The 21,647-nt window shown below is 36.1% G+C and overlaps 2 protein-coding genes across 2 annotated transcripts in view; both read right to left on the bottom strand.

The window, feature by feature from the left end:
• Positions 1-12,898, bottom strand: part of LOC140140082 (protein EFR3 homolog B-like) — a 34,783-nt gene extending 21,885 nt beyond the window's left edge. The window contains exons 1-7 of the mRNA XM_072161901.1: positions 12,759-12,898; positions 7,226-7,395; positions 6,018-6,145; positions 5,411-5,561; positions 4,265-4,386; positions 2,591-2,734; positions 20-145 (exon numbers count right to left, since the gene is read on the bottom strand). Of these exons, the coding sequence (XP_072018002.1) occupies positions 20-145; positions 2,591-2,734; positions 4,265-4,386; positions 5,411-5,561; positions 6,018-6,145; positions 7,226-7,324 (770 nt within the window). The 5' untranslated portion in view covers positions 7,325-7,395; positions 12,759-12,898. The remainder of the gene's footprint in view (positions 1-19; positions 146-2,590; positions 2,735-4,264; positions 4,387-5,410; positions 5,562-6,017; positions 6,146-7,225; positions 7,396-12,758) is intronic.
• Positions 12,899-18,468: 5,570 nt separating this feature from the next.
• Positions 18,469-19,329, bottom strand: LOC140139422 (uncharacterized). Its single transcript, XM_072161182.1, has 2 exons — positions 19,070-19,329; positions 18,469-18,689 (listed from the first exon to the last, which is right to left on the bottom strand). The coding sequence occupies exons 1-2, from the start codon at positions 19,233-19,235 to the stop codon at positions 18,553-18,555; spliced, it is 303 nt and encodes a 100-aa protein (XP_072017283.1). The 5' UTR covers positions 19,236-19,329; the 3' UTR covers positions 18,469-18,552.
• Between the last annotated feature and the right edge of the window lie 2,318 nt (positions 19,330-21,647).

Below are 21,647 nucleotides of genomic sequence, written 5' to 3'. Positions count from 1 at the left end.
AATGTTTTCTGTTCTATACCTGAGTACTGGCTTAAGGACAGCATGTATGTTAGCATAGGCAGCTCGTCTCATTACATCTCGTAAACATGTCTCAGCAAGGACCTCTGGTTTTCCTTCTGCCTGCTCCTGGACTGGTGAATCTCTCCTGGAAGAAATTGAAATAAAATAACATTAAGAGAAAGGTTTTTAACACAAGTCTCCACATACCTACATAAATGACAGTCAGTGACAAAATTCACTGAGCATCCAGGATTTGAACCTAGGACCTTCGTTCACCGGACCGATGCTCTACCAACTGAGCTAATGAGTCAGATGGAGAAGAGCAGTGATCTTATTATCTACAGGCCTTCAGTTCAATACCCTAGTTAACTGGTTAGCTAGCTGTTACCTAGTTAACTGCTCACCTAGTTAATTGGTTACCTAGTTAACTGGTTACCTAGTTAACTGGTTACCTAGTTAACTGGTTACCTAGTTAACTGGTTACCTAGTTAACTGGTTACCTAGTTAACTGGTTACCTAGTTAACTGGTTACCTAGTTAACTGGTTACCTAGTTAACTGGTTACCTAGTTAACTGGTTACCTAGTTAACTGGTTACCTAGTTAACTGGTTACCTAGTTAACTGGTTACCTAGTTAACTGATTACCTAGTTAAAACTGGTTACCTAGGTAACTGGTTACCTAGGTAACTGGTTACCTAGTTCACTGATTTCCTAGTAAACTGGTTTCCCAGTAAATTATTAGTTAGCAATTCTGGCTGGCTAGCTAGCTAGTGAATGTTAAAATATCAACATTTACTTATGTGAATTCTGTTATGTATTATATTACAACAAACCTATTCATTGCAACAAAAGATGACAATGGCAGCAAACGGGCTTCAAGCCAGCCCTTGAAAATATATAGAAATAGAACATTCTGAATGAAAATATAGGTCAAATATAGGACAGGAGAAGTCAAATATCAGAAACCAGTAACTATTGGGCTATTCCATTTAAAGGCCGCTATAAATATCTGGAAAACATATTAAGTTGGGAGCTGTACAAAGTTTGGTGGTATAGAGGTGAACATTGACTTGATTTTATTTTAAGCCTACTTAATTGGGTTGTCCTTGAAAGTTTGCCTGGTCAACTGGATCCCCCTTTAAAGTCCACGCTACCCCTGTGGAAGATTTAGCTAAAGTTTTCCATAGAGGGAGCATGAGTTTTGCATAGAATAGACAATTGGGTAACTTCCATTTGAAATACTCACTCCAGTTGTGGAAGATATAGGTAAAGCCATAATACAGATGAATAGTATGAGTTTCAAAACGATTACCAATTACATTTGAAAAAACATAATCCCCCTGTGGAAGATATTTCCAAAATCTCCCCCAGGGGCAATCCCGGGGGCAGTGTGGATTTTAAATAGAATAGCCCATTATAAATGAAGAGAAAGGTCTCAAAGATAAAGTAAGGTTTGTATTATGAGTGCATTATTTATGTCTATAAATAATATATTAGGTAAAAAATAGAGGCCAGTAAAATCTACCAACCGACCTGTTGAAAATTTTTTGCACACAGCAATTTTCACTATACATAACATTCACTTGGGTGTGTAGAAAACATGTTAATCTGCTAAATATAGAAAAAATATATGAATTATTTTTACAGGAAATTTTGTAACAACATAGGAAAATATAGGAAGAGTTAAAAAATATAGGAAAAACAGGAGCACTTGAACCTTGAAACATTCACCCAGGCAAGTAAGGCAATTTTTAATTAGTAAATAAAGAAATATTAATGAAAAAAATAGAGAAAGAGAGCAGAAGAAAAAAAGTTAACATTCCTTAATACTGACTCAACTTCTCATATTCATAATATACAGACCTGTTTATTGTTCCACTGTATGACCCAAAGTTGGGCCAGCATGTTGAGATATTGTCCCAAAGGAATTGGAGAAAATGAAATGACAACATAAATATAATACAGGTATTTAATTGTCCTTGGGCCAATTGACAGCCTCATCCCCCGTTTCACTTCATCAAAACTGAGATTTTAGTATCAGAGGAAAGCTGATATTTTTCTCATTATCCCAGTAAAATTTAACGCCAGAGATATTTTTCGTTTAAATGTTGTGAACAAAAATGTGGTGAATTGTGGTAAACCACTTTCTTTTCTCTTCATATAGGCCAGCATGCTATAAGGCTTGGCTTAAGCAGTTTGCTTGAGCCTGGTCCTATCAGGACCAAAGTGTGTGTCCACCCAGATCGACCGGTTAAACAAACAAACCACAACCATAAGTATGTAGTATCCAATGGGGTATTGTTATACATGTCACAACAATAATTGTAGAATATAATATTGATTAATAATTACATCATAATTTGCCATTTTGGGGTTCTGTAAAATGAAGTATAAATATGAGTTAAAACTTGGTATATCTCTTTTTCTTTCTGCATTACTGTCAATGTGTATGCGAATCAACATGGATTCAACTGGTCAACGTTTTACGAGAACCTTTGCACAAATCGTTTTTGCATCAAATTTCTGAGCCTGTAGATATCCAATCTGAAAGAATTTTACAGTAATGATCACCTTTATAGCTTTATACTTACATATCAAATCCTTCATGCATATTAAAAAGGAACGATGGGATTATTTTGTCCATGTGAGTCTTGTCCCATATGTTGACCTGTAGGTCATCACTGACTGTCTTACGCACAACACCCTGTAATCCTTTTAATCCTGCAAGTCGAATCCTTCAACAAGACAATGAGACAAGAAAAATTAATGGCATATTTTCTTCACTGGGGTATACATGTATGTTCCTTAATGCTAGAATATTTCACTGGGGAAATAATTCTGCTACAATAGGGCTATCTATAGACCACTTGGCATGTGATGTCATTGCCCGGCAGTATGCACGCGCATTATGGCCATTTCCATTGTTCTTTGCCCTGCAGTGTGCGTATGCATCGTAGTTTGCTAAGGGCACATGCATTTTAAATCGCCCGCCACATTTCATATAGTACAAGAAAGCCATTGAACAGTGTAGCGGCTCGTTCAAGCATATCGACAGACGAGTCCCTCGCCTTTGTTGATAAACAGTGATGTCAAGTGGTCTATACCCTCTGCAAATTTCATATTGAAATAATGTTGTAGAGCATTGACACTGTGTGGACAAAACTACCTCCTTGCATTTAAACTACATGGCCATCACATTTTGCCACTTATCTCGAAATGTGACTTTTTAAACCCCCATTATTTCTGAGGCAATTCCATTAATTCAACATTCAGTTAACTAAGTGTTGATGGGTTAAACTAAATGATTGGAATTGAACTACACTACTCAAAAAATGAGAAAATAAATTTTAAAAATTAAGTATCAAACTTATAAATAGCTTTTTTCAAAAATAGCATTAATTAACATTGCAAATCAGATGAGTGTCACTTCATTCAGTATTATTATTTATATCAGGCTTTTGAGTGATACAATAAAACTGTATATATATTGTACAATATTTGCAAAATACCCGGATGCAATACAATATTTTTTTAATATTGTAAGCATATCTCGTACACGTCACGTGTTACCATGCACCAACACGCGTCATGATACAAACGGCACAACAATACAGACACCGTAACGGCTCACAGGAGATTTCGAACTGTATAAACAAGTAAAATCACAAACTTAATTTGCGGCAATTCTGGATGATGATAACTTTAGGAAATATAATCCACATCTATAAATAAACCGATGTTCCTATATTGTCTTTGGAGAGTAAAGAGCAGAAAACAAGAAGGTCAAAAGGTAAGCTTGAATGCACATTGGTTAAACCCGGTGGCTAGGTAAGCTTAAATTTTCATTTTACCGCATAGCAAAAGCCTGATATAAATAATAATAATATTGAATGGCTTATTTTCGTGTGATACAAGAATATATTGCACCATGGACGTACGTCCATGATTGCACACATTTGCACTTGATAGAAAAATATGTTCTTGTATCACACTCAAAGCCATTCAATATTATATAAATGTTCAGGCAACATTACTGTCAACACTTGCACTATACCAGTACCAAGTTCTAAAGTAAAGTCATAATCTTCCACACAGAGAGTACTTATGAATATCAAATGAGTTAACCTGAATGGGTGACTCCATTTGAACTCTACAACCCCTGTGTGGGGATTAAATTAAATTAAGGTCCTGTCTTCCAAAGGGCATATGGATTTCAACTGGAATAGCCCAATGCCATAGGGTCCAGCAAAGAAGACTTAACTTACTTTCTTCTTGTCTCCATATTTTCACTGTTGTTATGACACATAGAACTAAATTTTGAAATGAAGAAATCATATCTGCGGTGGTAGGATGGTGTGTCTTCTTCAATGTTGGAGAACTTCACAAACTGTTGGTTTAGAAAAAAGAAATAAAAGTATTTAGAGTTTATCCACATACAATGGTACATGTTGTACTGTAAAGATTTGACTTATGGCGCATATAGCAAAAACTTGGTGCCCTCTAGCAAATAAGGGCACAGACCCTTAATTCGTGTTGACATCTTCAGAGGAGAGAGCTCTCTTATTTATAAGTGAAATTTAATGTTTCAAGGCAAACATAGGGCGCCATTAGGCAAATCTTTACAGCAAATGTGTCCAGTGCACCAAAGGACCTATCAATGGCGCAGATTTCTTTCTTTAGCACATTAGAGGGATGGAGGTTGGTGTAAAATTTGTGAAGTGGATCCAAAGCAGCGGCTTTCACTCCCAAATTAAATTGTCCATGAAGTGTGCGCAAAATTGTCACTTTGGATCTAAAATGGTAAAATACAACATTAAAACTGGACAAACATGCACAAAGACCATATTTGTTACCAATCGGATAATAATGAGAAAAAATGTTATAAAGTGTTAAAATCCTTCAATGTGTCCAATTCTACAAAAAAATATAAATAAATAAATATTCTGATGGAAAGCCATCTCCATCACCCAAAGACTCAATTTTCTTTAATTAGCTAGGGCATGGCTTAAATATACCTGCTTTTTTACACTGTAACCTGTTGCAGGAAGACCTAACCAAAGATAAAAGAAAAGTTAACCCAATATAAACAACTTGTACTATGCCACTTCCATGTACAAATACCTCTGAATCCATGGATATGACTCAATTGTTTAAATATGGTATTCCAAACCTTTTTCACAGGTCAACAATCTTACAAACTCTTTCAAACCATCACCTTGTACAATTATTGTATTAGTATTATTTGTCAATTCCTCATCATAACTTTGCTTTGGGTTCCTGTTTTGTATGTAATGCAATTTGATCGATGATGTGATCACAAAATCATAGCGCTTTAATTTGAAAAGACTTTTCAACAACTTGTGAAATGGACTCCCATGTTCCCTAAAATCACTACATGCTATCATCCATACCGAATTGGTCCCTAGGATCTGCAGGTCTGTGTTGTTAGATTCCAGTAGCTTATGTACCATCTTGAGGAAACTCTCCACAAACAAGTTTAAACTCTGGGCATGGCATGCTAATAGTAGCTCATCTAAAGCCTGCATAGCTATGAACACATAGCTATAGAAATATAAAAAGAAAGGTACCTCAAGTTTAAAATTCAGTGATGTACAAGAAAGAAACATTGAAGACAATGGTAACATTAATGATGAAGACTGTAATAATGATAATTTTAATTACAACTATAGCAGCAATTTGATATTAATTAAGTTTAAGATTTACAGAGGCGATGTTTATTTGTTTGTTAGTTTTGTCACTTATTTTAGGGTTTCAAGCCCAGTTTTGGCTTCTATCTCCTTCCCATGCATGGATTTTTTTTGCATTCCATTGTTTTTAATGTTTTTCTGTAAACTAACCTGGTTTTGTAAGGGAGAGAATTAATACAATTAACATGTTATTATTAGACCCACTTCTACATGGTTTCATTGGATGGGAAGTAGTTACATTTGCAGGACATCATTGATATTTTGGATTGTTCCCTAAATAAATGAGCTATAAAGTGTGCATTCTTCTTACCCAACTCTCTGCCTGTATACATCCCTATCCAATCTTTTAGACAAGTAGCCTCCAATACGGTCAAGCTTCTCATTATGAGAGACTGCGTAGAAGGTCAACTTTGCCATGTTGCTACGGACCAAGCCATCCTGAAAAGAGTAAACAAACAAATTGATGACTGAAGAGTGTGTGTACTGGCAACATACTACAAAATATTTGAAAATAAAGTAGATCAAAGTTGTTTTACATGTATACATGTAAATTACATTCATTGGAAATGAGATTTGTCTCTTTTAATGCAAAACAATGTTCATAATATATGTTTAAAGCCATATTATAACCTTTTCTGTAAAAATAGATTAGTATTATTTTCCATAAAATGTTAGCTTTTACTGTCAGATACATGTACATGTATGTCTCCTTTTTATTTTGAGCCGAACAAGTGAGGTAAAGCAAAGAAAACTGGAATTTACTACTAGCGCCAATGCATGTTACTCCCGTGGTTGAAATACGGTGTTCGGACTAATATTTCCATCATAATGCGTTTATTCATAATCTCGGATTTTGACAAAACAACAGCACCTAAAGTCTTGATTTTTGTAGAGTATCTTTATTGACTAAATAAAGTACATTACACTCGTGTAAAAACTAGAATTTAACTTTTTTTTGAGGGCATTCTCCGCAAATGTTATAACATGGCTTTAAATACTTGCTATACAAGGTGAAATCTGTGCAGCAGGTTGTCCCTTTTGGGATCATTATGCTCTGCTTCACCAGATAAATCAACGCTGCCCCTCTAAGGCCTGGTCTTTCTATTCCATTTTCAAAAACAGGCCTGAACAATATGGTGTATTAGCTTTGCTGGTAATACGAGCAGCAAAACAAAGTACAAAACAAGTACTTATTCCATCCAAACCAAAGTAGCCAAGGTACAAAAACAAGTACTTATTGAACCCAATGTTAGGTATTTTGCCAACTAGCATTAATAATGAAACAATGCTCCATTACAAATCAGTGGCCTGAATATCTCAAATTAGTACCATACTCATATTATTACTTGTTTGGAGTGGAATGTCAAGAGCTAGTTTTCAATTGCTACTCATTTTGAAGGGGATTGTGTAACTAATAAAACGGAGAGACAAATGATAATTCCTCATTGTTGCAGCGAATTAAAAACAAGGTGGTTTGTTTAATACAACATATGTTTTTTAACATTGTTATAAGCTTACCTCCGACTCTGTTGGGAAGATGTTGTCCACCAGTCTCTTCCATCTTGGCTTGCAAGCCGACAAACACGTACAACAACCTGCATAAATATCATGAGCCATGCTTTCTAATAATCAAAGCTATAGGACTAGTGTCACTAAACCCTGGACCTTCGCATTACGAACGTATCAGTCTATTGGTCCAGGATAAAATAAATAGGGTATCGATGGGAGGAACATGGATAGGGGTATGTATAATGCAGATTCAAATGGGCAAATATATGGTGGAGCAAATCAAATTCAATGCAAAGACAGAATATTCATCCATGTTCAGGGGCACAGTGATGAGCAAATCAAAAGTAATGCACAGATCATATTCAGGGGCACACGAAATTGTATAGTAGATAAAAGACGACAATTTTACATTAATTTTGAAGTCATGTACATGTATAAGGCACCACAGAGCAATTTACGATTTATGGTGATTCGTAATTATAGAATAAGTGATCAATGTACATTGTACATGCATAGTTGAAAAGATAAAGACCATTATCATGAATCGTTTTAGTAATTTAAAGCATTAACAACATGTGTCCAAGGGTCATACACAAATTTACAGTTGTTATTTATTTTATTTTATACAAATTTAATAAAAAATCATAACCGAAAGCAAACAAGAAAAAGTGAGACATCGTTGTTTTTCAGAGAGAAAGACAGTCAATGTTCAAGTAAACATATGTGATACCAGGTATTTGATCAAAATTGATATTATAATAAAAGTATTTATAAAGCAATTTTAATGCAGACATACATTGTGTACCATGAATATTCAATGTACATTGTAAAAGCACGTACATAGGAAGGAAGGTGTTCAGGTTTGATTATGCAAAATGCCATCATGGCATTGTAATTGTAATTTGTATCATCAACGGACACAAATGAACAAACATTTTTCAACATTAGAAACAAATAACAGAACAAAGGGTGCATAATACATATATCAGAAAACACAAACACAATCAAGCAAACATCATCAAAGCAAATCATATTGAAATTGCAACAATGCCAAAGGTCCATCAAAGGGACAAATTATTGAAAAACATGCAAAAAGAAAGAAACAAAATGCATTGTGAGTTTTAATTCAATACAAAGCAAGTGCACATACAATTAATCATTATTATTTTTTATGCAAGGAGGGGTAGAAATTAAACCTGGACCCAACATTTACTTTCAAACCTGTTGATGCAAGTTAGCAGCTTTAATAGCACAATCTCCCACACAGGGCGTGCATGTATATCAGAGTCACCCATTCAGGTATCCTCATTTGAAATTCATATTCCCTGTGTGGAAGGTGGTTAAGGTGATACAATGCATGTCTTCCATAAGGGTGTATGGATTTCAACCAGGGGTAGCGCTGGCATGTTAAAACTAGGGGTCACAGATGACCCCTTAACTGACTTATAATCAAAAACTTAGGGATCAAAAGATTTTTTAAGGGTCAAGTGAACAATTCTCATGACGTAATTTCTATGCTTAAATGCTCCCCCAACCTCTGGACAGTGATGTTAATTTTACCGGTAAATTAAAAATGGCGGTAAATTACCAGTAAATTACCGGTAAAAAATGGTAAAACAAGTAAATTAAGTAAATTATAAAAGAGTTATATTGAACAATAAAAATTTAATTCTATTCATATTAAGAGCTACATAGATACTTGAACAGAGTCCTGTTTTGTTGAATAGTAGGCCTACTTTCCAGATGAAAATCAGCTTCATAAATAAAGCTGAAGTTCTAAGAAGTGAAACAAAAGTCATGTAGTATTTACGTACATTTTTAACAAGTATTTCAATGTTTTCTCTCATATTAAACAACACACGGACACATAGACCCTCCCTTGGGTCCATGGAGAACGACTGGTAATGTAGATTACATAGCATTAAAAATCAACCCAATACATCCCGCTGAACAGGGGGGCTGGCCAAGATTGACTGAATTTTGACGTCGTCATTGGTTTTACATGTAAACACAAAAATGTTTCAAATTATTCCAAAACTGCCACGCATAGTGTCCCGAGATCGAGTCCCACTCACTCCCGGCTACAAATTTTTTTTTTCTTCACATTCATTTTGAATCATATTTATTTTTATGTGAAAATGTATACATTCACTGAGAAATATATTTTGTGCATTTTTTTTTTTTTTTGTAACGGGCAAATAGAGCTAAAAACACAACTCGGCACAGGGCGTCCAATGTCCAGGCAGTGTTGCTGTCATATTGTCTGTTTTGTTTACGATATTGGCTGTTGCCACATGTATGAATAATAATGTCGTCCACCATCGTCTGGCGGCTGGCGCTCAATGTACTTTCGCGTTCACTAATAATACGAGTATGTTTCTATATTGCTGCACTGACTGTGTGTGTAATCAGTGGCGTCGATTTGTGGATGAAGAGGAATGGGTTTTGGCATTGAGAAAACTGAGGGGGGGGGTTACAGGAATAGGGCATTATGTAATTATTTATTGTTACATTATTCAGAGATGGAACTGAACCGAGACGGACACAGAGCCTATGTAGCCACTTTGCACAGGAGTCCTGGACTATAACATCAGAGAAAACTACATTCCGTTTTCACTTTCATGGAAGTATGTTCCACGATGACGTACATGGGTCTAATCTAAAAATAATTTTTCTATTATATTAAATTATTTTTCTATGACTGTTTTGTGGGAAACAGCCAAACTTCAAAATAAAAAAATCGCAGAATCGCGATGTGATGTTATGTGACCCGTCAGGGGAGAGAGAAAACAGTCGGACTCGGAGCCCGTACCACACCAGTCAGAGTCTCTGCATCATCCGATAATGAGGGCCGATTGTTCCATGAAATGCGACAGGCGAGACTGCCAGTGTTCGATTTAGAGGGGTTTTACATGCACAAATGCATGTAACTTTGGCTCTGTGCATGTAGAATTTTGCCTGTGCATGCAAAATTTTTTGTTATTCAGCCCATTTTTTGAGGAAAAAAATCAGTGTTGTGCATGTAAATTTTACTTTCTAAATCAAACCCTGGAGACTGCTATGCAATTTCCGCATATTTTCACGCCACGGTCTGTCGCGTAATTGCGGAAGCACACAACGCTCTAGACTATCGGCTTGCGTATCATGGGATGACACTGTCACTGCTGTATGTACAGAGCGCTGGTGTGAATGTTAGACATTGATCGAAAAATCTATCTTTTATGCACGACGACACAAGAGTTATGTGTGCATAAGATAGAACTTACGGCTATTTGAAAACGCGTCTGCATAGCGTTGATACTTTTTATAACGTTAGTAAAAACATTCTTCCTAATGTCACTTTTGGCTACAATTTTCCTGGACTAACATAATGTATCTTCGGATTCAAGGTTGCTTACTTTTAGAGAAAAATACATCTTTGAAGTACATTCTGGAGATGTTTTAGGTCACAGCAGTGCGATGCTCCGAGCAATGATCATGGCCGATTTACTGTCACCGATGTACACGCTAGAGACGACCTTTTTCAATTGGGTACATCCGGGTCATAAATCAGTCACAGTCACTGATCAGTGGTCACAGTACATGCGCAGTGTAGACGGCTGGTGGAATAAGCACGTGCGGAGTTCAGGATTGGCAAAGCAGCGACTTAGTAGCCCAAAAGGATGACTTTTGAAGATTTTCCACACTACAGTTTCCTGTCCAATAGACACCAATTGATGGTTAAGAAAGTAATTGAGTAACTTTTCAAATCTGGCGTAGGCAATTTATGGTATTTTGCTATCCCATAGATACCAATGTATGAATTTTAAAAACAATCGATCGACTTTTAATTTATTTGACTCGCGATTTGGGCTAACATTTTTGGCAACACTGCTGCAGAAACACGGCGTTGATCGAAGCCGTTCGGAGAACGAATATTGACGTTTTTCGTAAGTACATGTATGAAAATTTAAGAAAATATTATAGTGGTCATGTGTCATATGGTGGGGCACATTTGCGTTACAAGCACTGATTTTGATAATTTGTCCTCCTTTTCACTTAAATTGTTACATGTCTAAAACTATACATCTCACACCAACAAAACTATACATTTTTGGAAAGCTTATGTTCCAAGGAATCCAACTATGACAAAATAAAGTTGGTACATACAGGGTGCGTAAGAAAATATATAGGGTGATATCATGAAAAAATAATAATTTTACTAGTAAATTCATAATTTATTGCAATTGCTACTGATATGGAATACCTCAAATGTAATCTAATTTTGTGGCAGGCAACACTATGAGCTTGAATAAAATTTATACTTTTGCTATATTATGAATGACCAAAGTGGTGATACAGGGTGTGAAAATATACATAACTTCACACACAAAATGTTGATTACATTTTTGAAAATATTTTCTTTAGAGTGTATCCTAAATTTATTTTAACTGCATATTTGGATTCCTGGGGTAAAATGCTTTCCAAAAATGTATACATTTCCTATCTTAGGGTGTATAATTCTCAAGATACAACAATTGAAAGCCAAAACGCATGTTGTGACTGAAAATCTTGACATTGGTGTGTAAGTGAATAGGAAAAATTGAGGTTCTTGTGACTTGCGGTTCTCAGTGAATACTTGTAAACACGATTAGATCAAATTAATAGCTGAATAAGAGGAATGAATGATTAAGCTTTCATTTGAGGTATGATTTGCAAATTTAGCACACAATTTGGCAATGATATAATTTAAAATTAAAAAAGATGCCATGTCTCCCATAGAGAATGCACATACTCCTCCACCACTTATCCTCCACCGCTTATCCACCAGGTTTATCTTCGTTAACATTTTGGTATTGTTTACTAATTAAACAAAGTGGCATTCCAAATTGAGAAACATATTTGAAAATTAGAATAATCAGGCTGTATTAATAATACTATTATGAGCCCAAACTTGATGCAATTGGACCAAGAATAGCCCTGTGACAACAAGTTAAATCAGAAAGAGGAGAGAAAAATGTAACGTCACCAGGTATTTTGGTGTCCCACCATAAGACACACGACCTAGTACAGTGTGTCGGTAATATGTCACGAACTATTTCATGATATTTTGGAGACAACAACTAACTTGAGGAAGAAGTTTTTATTCATATGCATGAAATTGTACTCTGTATGGCAACTGCGTACATGTATCACACGTACATGTAAACAAGTACGTTACATACGATAACATCCTTGCAAGTTCTAACTTTCGTATCACAAGCTATCGTATCGGTTGTTCATACGAAAGTTAGAACATTTCGAACAAGTTAGACATGGCACGATCGAACAATCGGCCCTCATAAATAAGCGAGAAATCACACTATACAATACACAGGGACTTTGACTGTTGATACATGGTCTGTAGTAGTCTGTGCATATACATGAATGCCATCATCGATGGTACCCATGTACCCGCCGAATTCGACAGCCTGGCTTGCCTGTCCACGTCCATTTTTACAAGTCCAAGACAACAAAATAGCATTTCCCTTGTAAGGAATGACATGTATGTTCTATTACCTACCTGGCATAGTGAAATCAATACCAAATCATGACTCAGGCCAAGGTAATGGAAAAAACAACAGTATTTTGGGGCCTTTCTCAGTTTCTGAACCCGGCTAAATTTTTCAGTCATTCGACGGTGAATTTTTTTTGGGCGATGTTAAAAACAATGTTGCCAGCCTATTTTGCCCATCCATATCCCTGAAATAGATTTTCAAAATTGCATTTCGGGTGCGAGCGCCGGGAAGGAGGGGGGGGCTTTGGGTTTGTGCCGCTGATAATTATTTAGATCAAAGCATTTGCATTACAAACCGTTCAAACCCAAGGGAACGTCCATTATATATGAGCCTTATATGGAAGTCACCACTTGACTTCGATTTAGTATCAAAAGCCACAAGTACTTGAGTACCATCACCCACGGTCAGCTGACATTATTTTAGCAGATTTAAAAATAAATAAAAATACATTTATTATAAATGAAAATGAATCATGATATTATGATTTAAAAATAAATAAAAAATACAGGAATTATTAGTACTAGAGATTTATCATGTAAAATAATAAACAAAGTCGTCGTTTTAATAAATCATGACAAACTTATAAAATTAAAAGCATGCTACTATGCTACAAGTAGCCTACAGTACCATCTAAATAAATTTAAATTAATTCATGAATGATAAATAAATGAAAGTTACCTGAAGAAATTAACAAAAATAATAACTTAAACAAATAATATATTATATTTAGCTGTACAAATAAACGAAAAGGCCTATAAAAAGATAAAGAAAAAATCTGAAATGAATTCAGTGTAGGCCTACTTTTTAATTGTATTTTTACAAATTTAAAAATAAGATAGTGATATTAAATAATAAAATAGTAATAATAGGTCTAGTAATAATAATAATAAAATAATGATTAATATTTATAATAATAATTTAATAATATAATAGTAATAAATAAAAATAACAATAATAGATAATATAAATAAATAATAAATAATAATAAATAATAGTAATATAATATTTAAAAATAATATTGATTACCAAAAAACATTAAAAAAAACCATTCATCCCATTCATTTACATCGTGTTTATATTTTTAATAATATTATCAAACTTATCTCCACTGAAAATTATAAATAACTGTAAACAATTATAACTAAATATATTATAAATAAATAAGTGACAGCCAATCGATCAAAACCCATCATAAACATCCAGGCATCCATTGCCAAGACGGCGTAAGAGGATTAGGTAAATAATAACAAAGAACTAGTATTATAATAAAGGACGTTCCCTTGGGTTTGAACGGTTTGTAAAGCACAAAAAGCATTGGCGGCGGAACTGGGGGAGGGGGGAGGTCAGTGGCCCTCCACTTTTTTCGACCGGGGGCCTACCCACTCCATTTTAATCAAACTAGACTGTCAGGTCACTATAATGTCAAGGAGGGAGGTAAAAGTTATTTTATTTCAGTTCATGTTATGTTGTAAAGATTGAAAATTCTATTACAAGACTATTAGGCCCTACATTTCACTTTGGAGATTTAAAAATCTTAACAATTATCACTCGCCATTAAGGGAAAAAGCAAGTTAGATGGGAAGGGTAATGTTTTTATTTGGTATCATAACAGTGAAATATGAATGTTTTGACTTTTACGCTATCAGAGATGCACACATCCCTCACTGATTAAAGAAATATGAATTTAATCATTATCTGATTTGGACGAGTGGCATTTTAAATATTTGATTAGAAATTATGAAAACGGTGTTAAAAGCATGAACAAAACTATATTTGACGAGCTTGTTTCACAAAGTTCACAATCACAAACACATGTTTCTGATTTACCCCGTGGATTTACCTGTGCGATATTGCAATGGGTTGTGATGCTATATAGCCTATAGTAATTTCAGTTGGGTGCACCATAATACAACTTGAGCAAACAGTGGAATGGATGCACAGTGAGGCCTTTGATTCCCAAATGAGTTATAGTCTGCATATTGTTCCGGGATATTGTTATGCAGCATTGTTGTGGTAAATAATGGCTTGTTGATGGTATAACTCATTGTTGCCAATGTCAAAATGGTCAATAATTGTGATATACTGATCACACAAGTAAATGAGAAACATGTGGTTGTGGACTAAACATGGTTTGGAAACAAGCTCTTCATTTCTAAAATTTAAAAAAAAAGCCAAACCAGTATTTGACCTGGTATGGTATTCACTAGTAATTTCAATCTTTACAAGTATTTCCCAGTAATTTCCGGTATATGCCACTTTTCCTTTCATGCCTGAATTCACCATTTTAAGTTATGCACAAAGCGTGCGTAAGAAAAAAAAAATTGGCATGTGTGCATAAGAAGAACCGGGAAGAAGAATGACGAATGTCAACAATGATTTTCTCTTTAATGTTTTATTTCGAGTCTATTACGCACACCGGTGCTATACGCCGTAGAAGTGACGTCATAATCGGATTAACTACCATAGCAATAGATGAATACAATTTTTGAATATATACCGCGCTGCACTGCAGCAGGTTGCACTCATCACCTGTCTTCAATCATATAATAGATTTAATACAATACCTCTCTTTTCAAATAGACTAATCTTACAGGTGCAATCTATGGTTCAATGCATCGGTACCGCATGAACGTTGTAGTGCGGGGCGATATAGCCAAAATTGTATTCATCTATTGCTATGGTAGTTAATCCGATTAACTACGTCACTTCTACGGCGTATAGGCACGGAATAGGCCTGGAAGCGGCGCTAGAAATTAGCATGAAGCCGCATTCATATGTAAATAGCGTATTGTTATTTAAATTTGCGCCCAGACGTATTGAGGGCGACAGTCATGTTATCCAGACAGAGAATGTCTTGATGCGCCAGGCATGTCAAATTGCTGAGTGAATGTGTATAAATCCCTTTCTGTATAGGTAATAAGCTAGTATATTTCGTGTTCCAGTTTGTTATAACAAAAAAATAAGTATTATATTAAATATATTAAGTGTATAAACTTTAAAATTGACGTGAATTTGAAATGCAGAGCTCCAAATCTAGCTAAATCGTGTAGTGTGAAATTATGCTGTGTGACCCCCTCTGCGTGGTAGAATTATATTCATAAAACATTGAATTTAACATATAATATGGGCAGCCAACCACGATTTATCAGCATTTAAAAGATATATTAATTAATATTATTTAACAAAGATAAATAATCAATAGTACAAATGACAATTTAACTAGTAAACAGGTCTGAAATCTTAAAATGTTGCCACGTGATTTCCCGAACACGTGATATGTCTACATGTGACCATTATTCAGATTTATTGAAGTATTTAGAGTATGGTGCACGGCTTGCAGGCAACTGTGTATTTCTTTACCTCCGTATAAAATCAATAATTCATGCTGGGAGCCAAGTAACATTCTGTCTGCTTTGTGCAGTTTGGTATTTTATTTTACTTGAGAGCATATAGAAATACATAAAAACGAATAAGGCGCCATGATGGAAAGCTATGAGCTGCTATGGAAGGTCAGGTCGGGTATCAAAGGTTATTTTAACTTCAAATACTACAGTGTTTCACACCTTGCCTCTGTCACGTATTTCCTTCATATTATTGACCGCAAGTCCTAATTTTGACTTTGCTATTGCAAAATGTCATTTCATATCAAATTAGTAGACTTTCTTTGAAAAAACATATCACTGGTGCCCGATGGGAATATCCGTCCGCCATTTCATTAAACTGGATCGTTTTCGCCTGGTTTGTGCCCAGATGTATTGGGGGCGCGCTATACTCTCATTGAACAGGCAAAGTTCGCAAAACTAACAACGTTGTTATTGCCAATATCAATTAACATGATCCAAGTGGTCGAACATGAATTATTCATAACGGATCGATAACTGGCCTCACTTTCTAGATAGTAAACCAGCGGAATTTTTCATAGGTTTTGCGTTGCTAATAGAACAACCGTGAATTTAGTGTCACCCCTTGGTATAGGCATACCGTTTGCTCAATTTATTTCATACCAGAATAGACCTTACATAAAGAGCGTTTCCTATCCTCGATTAATAGCAGCAAAGGGAAGTTGTCAATGTTCTGCAATTTTCGGCATTAGTTGTACGCATGTTATTGCCAACCAAATAGCTTCAACTGGGCCTTCATTTTGTAAAAGTTTCTCATTCCTGAGGGGGCACATCATCCTCAGACATCCCCCTGTGAAACTGTTTTTTGCAATCATTTTTGTCAAATATTTTGATAACACTTAAATGCCATTATGTTAAAATATTTGCAGTATGTTATGAAAACGTTTTAAACCCTTTATATAACCCGACATTTAAACGTTTTCTGGCAACCTTTTACGAATGATGTCGAAAACGTCTATTATGATAACAATGCATACACATTAAAACGTTACACACACTTTATTGTGAATGTAAATATGGAAATGTTTCTTTTACAATGCGATGTCAATGACCGAAAAGAATTGGCATGCCTCACTTAAGCAATAAATTGCTTAGCTCATGAAAATATCTCGCCCAAAAAGCAATTGCTTAATTATTGCTTATAGGCTTCGTTTGCTTAAAATCTGCATGGGGCCGGTAGGCCTACTCTATTGAGAAAATTAAGGCATCAAAGCCCTTGATTGCTTATGTGATTGCCTTATTATTGCTTGTTTTTTTAGTATGGGTTCTCAATCTTTTGGAGAGTGAGTTATTCACTCTTTTTATGAGAGTATTGTATTATTAGGATATTATTATTGATATTATTATTAGGGTAGGGCCTATTATTATAGACGAATCCAACGAGCCAAGTGATGGTCAGAATTCAGTCAGCCATAACTGGGTCCCGATCCCGTCTGCATGGTGTTGTTACTGCCCAATATTGGGTGGATTAAATCCGCTTAAAAATCGATGTTGAATTGTATTGTGTTGTAAACTTTCATCATTCTTTTGTATGGGATAGAATGCAGTTGAATATCCCCGCCAAGGCCACATCTCACATTTTAGGTGGGATAGACCTATAGGGGGGATTCGTCTATAGGCTATTATTATTTTTATTATTATTATTATCATTATCATTATCATTATTATTATCATTATCATTATCATTATCATTATCATTATCATCATTATTATTATTATTATTAAGCTCAACGCAACAATTTATTGTGGCAAATAAATGATGATTGGACATGTTGAAAGGCCTTAAATAGGCCGGACCCCGGGGGGCACTTCAATATGAAATGGATATAGGTGTAGGGCTGGCACTTTCGCACTAAGGGCATTCGGTGAGAGCAAAATGTAAAAAATATGGGGTCATTGGGTGAGAGCATGATTTTTGGCATTCGGTGAGAGCAAAATGTGAAAATATGGGGTCATTGGGTGAGAACATGACCTTTTTTAAATGGAATCTTTGGGTGAGAGCCGAAAAGCGCCACAGAAACCTCGAAAATTGAGTATTTAGTTCTAAATGGCTTCAAATTTCCTTGTTTTTTTTTTTTCAAAATAAGTAACAAAATCCATGATAAATGAAAGTTGCTGTTCAAATTGGACTTGCAAGGGTCTTTGGGTGACAGATCAAATGGAAAAATAGGGGTCTTTGGGTGACAGAGCATGGACAGAGCATGTGTTCGTACAAAAATATGGGGTCTTTGGGTGACAGCGATGCTGAAAAAGGGGTCTTAACAGCCCTACATACGCGTCACCTCCAAAGTTGGAGTGCCCCCCTGGGGGCCGGACTCGAGCTGAGTCCTAGAACCCGAGTCCCCGCTGGCCGAGTTCGAATCCTACACAACCGAGACTACTGTACCGAGTACAAGTCCTACACAACCGAGTCCGAGTCCCAATCTGAGTCTGGACTCGAGTCCGAGTCTAGGACTTGAGTCCTCCAGCACTGATCCTTGATTTCAGTCAGGTCACTCATGGCAGCAACAGGTGGTGGTGTCTGTTTGGGATTGACTGTAACAAAGAAAGAAAGCAGAAATATATAAAAAATAATTAGTTTATAGGCCCCCTATACTTGATTTAGAATCACCCTGTATAATTATGCCAAAATGCTGTATGTTGTATTTAATTGTAATTCCTACGATCACAGTATGGGTAGTAAACTTTTGGCACCATTTGTGCATCTCAGCTTCTGTAAATACCAACGGGTGGGGGTGGGGCTTCGCCCCTGAAGCGAGTCACTGGACCCCTCGCCGAAAGGTGAATTTGGGGTCTCTCCTAATTTTAGGCTGGCCCAGGCCCCCACCAACAACAAAATGTGCTCGGCAGGTATTTAGTCGACGAAAATCATTATGATAATCATTTATTATATAGCTACTATATTTTATGTATACCTCCTGGGATCATCAGAGTTTGAACTGCATTAGTTAATGCCCCAGCTGCATCCCGAAGATCGTCAGCAAAGTCTCTGAATTTTTTTTCAATATTGGTCTTACTCAAAAACTTATCCACCCTCCCTCTTCGTGCATATTTCTCAAGGTATTGATTAGCATCTTGCATATGTTGCCGTAAATAGTATGCTGCAGTTCCAACTGGTGTCAAATCAGAACTCCACTCTTCTTGGAATCTAATCTTGCCTTCTTTTTCAAGTTTATTATACCAGTTCGGGGGCACTCGTAATAACCGGACGTCTCTGATTTCAAAGACGGGTCAGTGATTTCACATACGGGGGTCTGTGATATCACATACGTCGAGCTTTGTTGACAGCTCGGCACTCGATGCAGCACATCGGAACGAAGCTGAGTGTATTACAATAAGCTTTCCTATGTTTAGCAAATATCTACCTGTGCAAAAATTATATCTATCTGTGCAAATTCTGACAAATGGTCCCAGAACACACTTAGATTGCAATGGCTGTAAAATCAAATATTTTGAGGTAAAAAAAATCCCAATTTTACTATCCAATTCATGAATTGGATAGTAAAATTAGCAGGCACTCAACGCTCAACTTGGGCTAGCTACAACTGGCAGCTGGCACGTTCATCAAAATTACTTATATCGTTTGCGACTGGGTTTTGAAACTAGGGAGTATGTGATTTATGAGACGTCTCTGAAATATGATACTGTAGGTGACATGACGCTTCAAGAGTATTTGATATCAGAGACGTCTTTGAATTAGCAGTGCCCCCGAACTGATACGATTGAAGGGTTGATGATATAATCTGAAGTCGCTCGTTGAGCCGTTTTTTGCTATCTCCAAAATCATTTTCAATCGCCGTGCATCTGTCACGCACATCTATGCAAATATATAAAATGCCTTTGATTATTCCTGCTGCGGGTCCTACTACTTCAGCCATATTGATTATTCCTGCTTCTTCAGCCATCTTGATTGAACCTTTAAGAAGTGAATAAAAAAGTCAAACTGACTTGAGTCAGGATCAAGCGGGGTGGGGTCAAGTCATTTTTAAAAAATGACTCGGGAGTTCTTAATTGAGGCAAGTCACACTGATTTATTAACTTGAGTCAATTATATAGGATGAGTCTAACTATATACGTCCTCCATGGTCTAACAGAGCTGAATCTATAGATCGCTGTAGATATCACAATTTATACTAATCACGACGACAACAAAATATTCAAAACAGAATAAAATATATTTTTAAGACATCCATTGATAGGCCTATTGATAATTATTGTTTTGAATTAATTCACTTACGAATGGTGATGATCAAGTCAAGAAGACTAAACTGATTAGCAAAATAATCGTTGGCAGGCACTGAATGGTTGATGCATTCACGTAATAAGCGACGTTTGGGAGCCCCCCTTTTTTTTCAAATCGTAAAAGCAACTTCGTTTTTGAAAACGCGATGGGTATCGATCGTGGATTTGAGCCAGGATTTGAGGAGGCAAGATACTGTTGAGTTGTATTGTTCTAATTATGTAACCCCCCCTACCAAATTTATGCTAATTACATAGTTGTGATTACAAGAGTCATGTAGGCTATTTTTACACTTATGTTAATGTGATATATAGCAATTCAATCAATACACTGCCAATGGATCTTTTCATTCCATAGTTAATGCTCTACCAATAGATCTTTTGTCAGGGTACTTTCCTTTTGACAGCATCTATTGGTAGAGTGATTGTCTCTGCCAATGGCCCTTTGACACACTCTTTTGACAGCACCTCATTGTCTCTGCCAATGGCCTTTTGACAGCACCTATTGGTAAGGTGAATGGGCCTTGCTAAAGGATCTTTTGACAGTGCCTATTGACAACACTTAATAATAGCCTATTGGTAGAGTGATTGTCTCTACCAATGGCCTTTTGACACGCTCTTTTGACAGCACCTATTGTCTCTGCCAATGGCCTTTTGACACGCTCTTTTGACAGCACCTATTGTCTCTGCCAATGGCCCTTTGACACGCTCTTTTGACAGCACCTATTGGTAAGGTGAATGGACCTTGCTAAAGGATCTTTTGACAGTGCCTATTGACAACACTTAGCCTATTGGTAGAGTAATTATCTCTACCAATAGCCTTTGACAGGGTGAGTACACACATGTTGCACAAGAGTCCTTTGACAGGGTGAGTACACAAGAGCCCTTTGACAGGGTGAGTACACAAGAGCCCTTTGACAGGGTATTAACTCTACCAAAGGATTCTTTTGACAACCCATGAGATAATCACTTCTAAGAGCTGATGATTGCATAAATAAATCTAGGTCAATGATAAGTGGAGCCTGCCAATAGGGTCTTTTGACACACTATTTGCAGGGCCTACTAAATCTGTGCTAACCATTGTTACAAATGTGTATAAATACAGGAAGAAATCCCATGTTGAGTCACTCTTGGTTGAAGCTTGATGATGATAACATTATACTAGTACATGTAGTAATAAAGATCTATAGTAACACAATATACTGTTTTCCAGTCTCTGTGTCCAGTCTTCCTAAGGTTTATAGAAACCCAACA

Source organism: Amphiura filiformis, chromosome 18, assembly GCF_039555335.1.
Source record: "Amphiura filiformis chromosome 18, Afil_fr2py, whole genome shotgun sequence".
Lineage (NCBI taxonomy): Eukaryota > Metazoa > Echinodermata > Ophiuroidea > Amphilepidida > Amphiuridae > Amphiura > Amphiura filiformis.
This window is presented reverse-complemented; position numbering and strand designations above follow the sequence as displayed.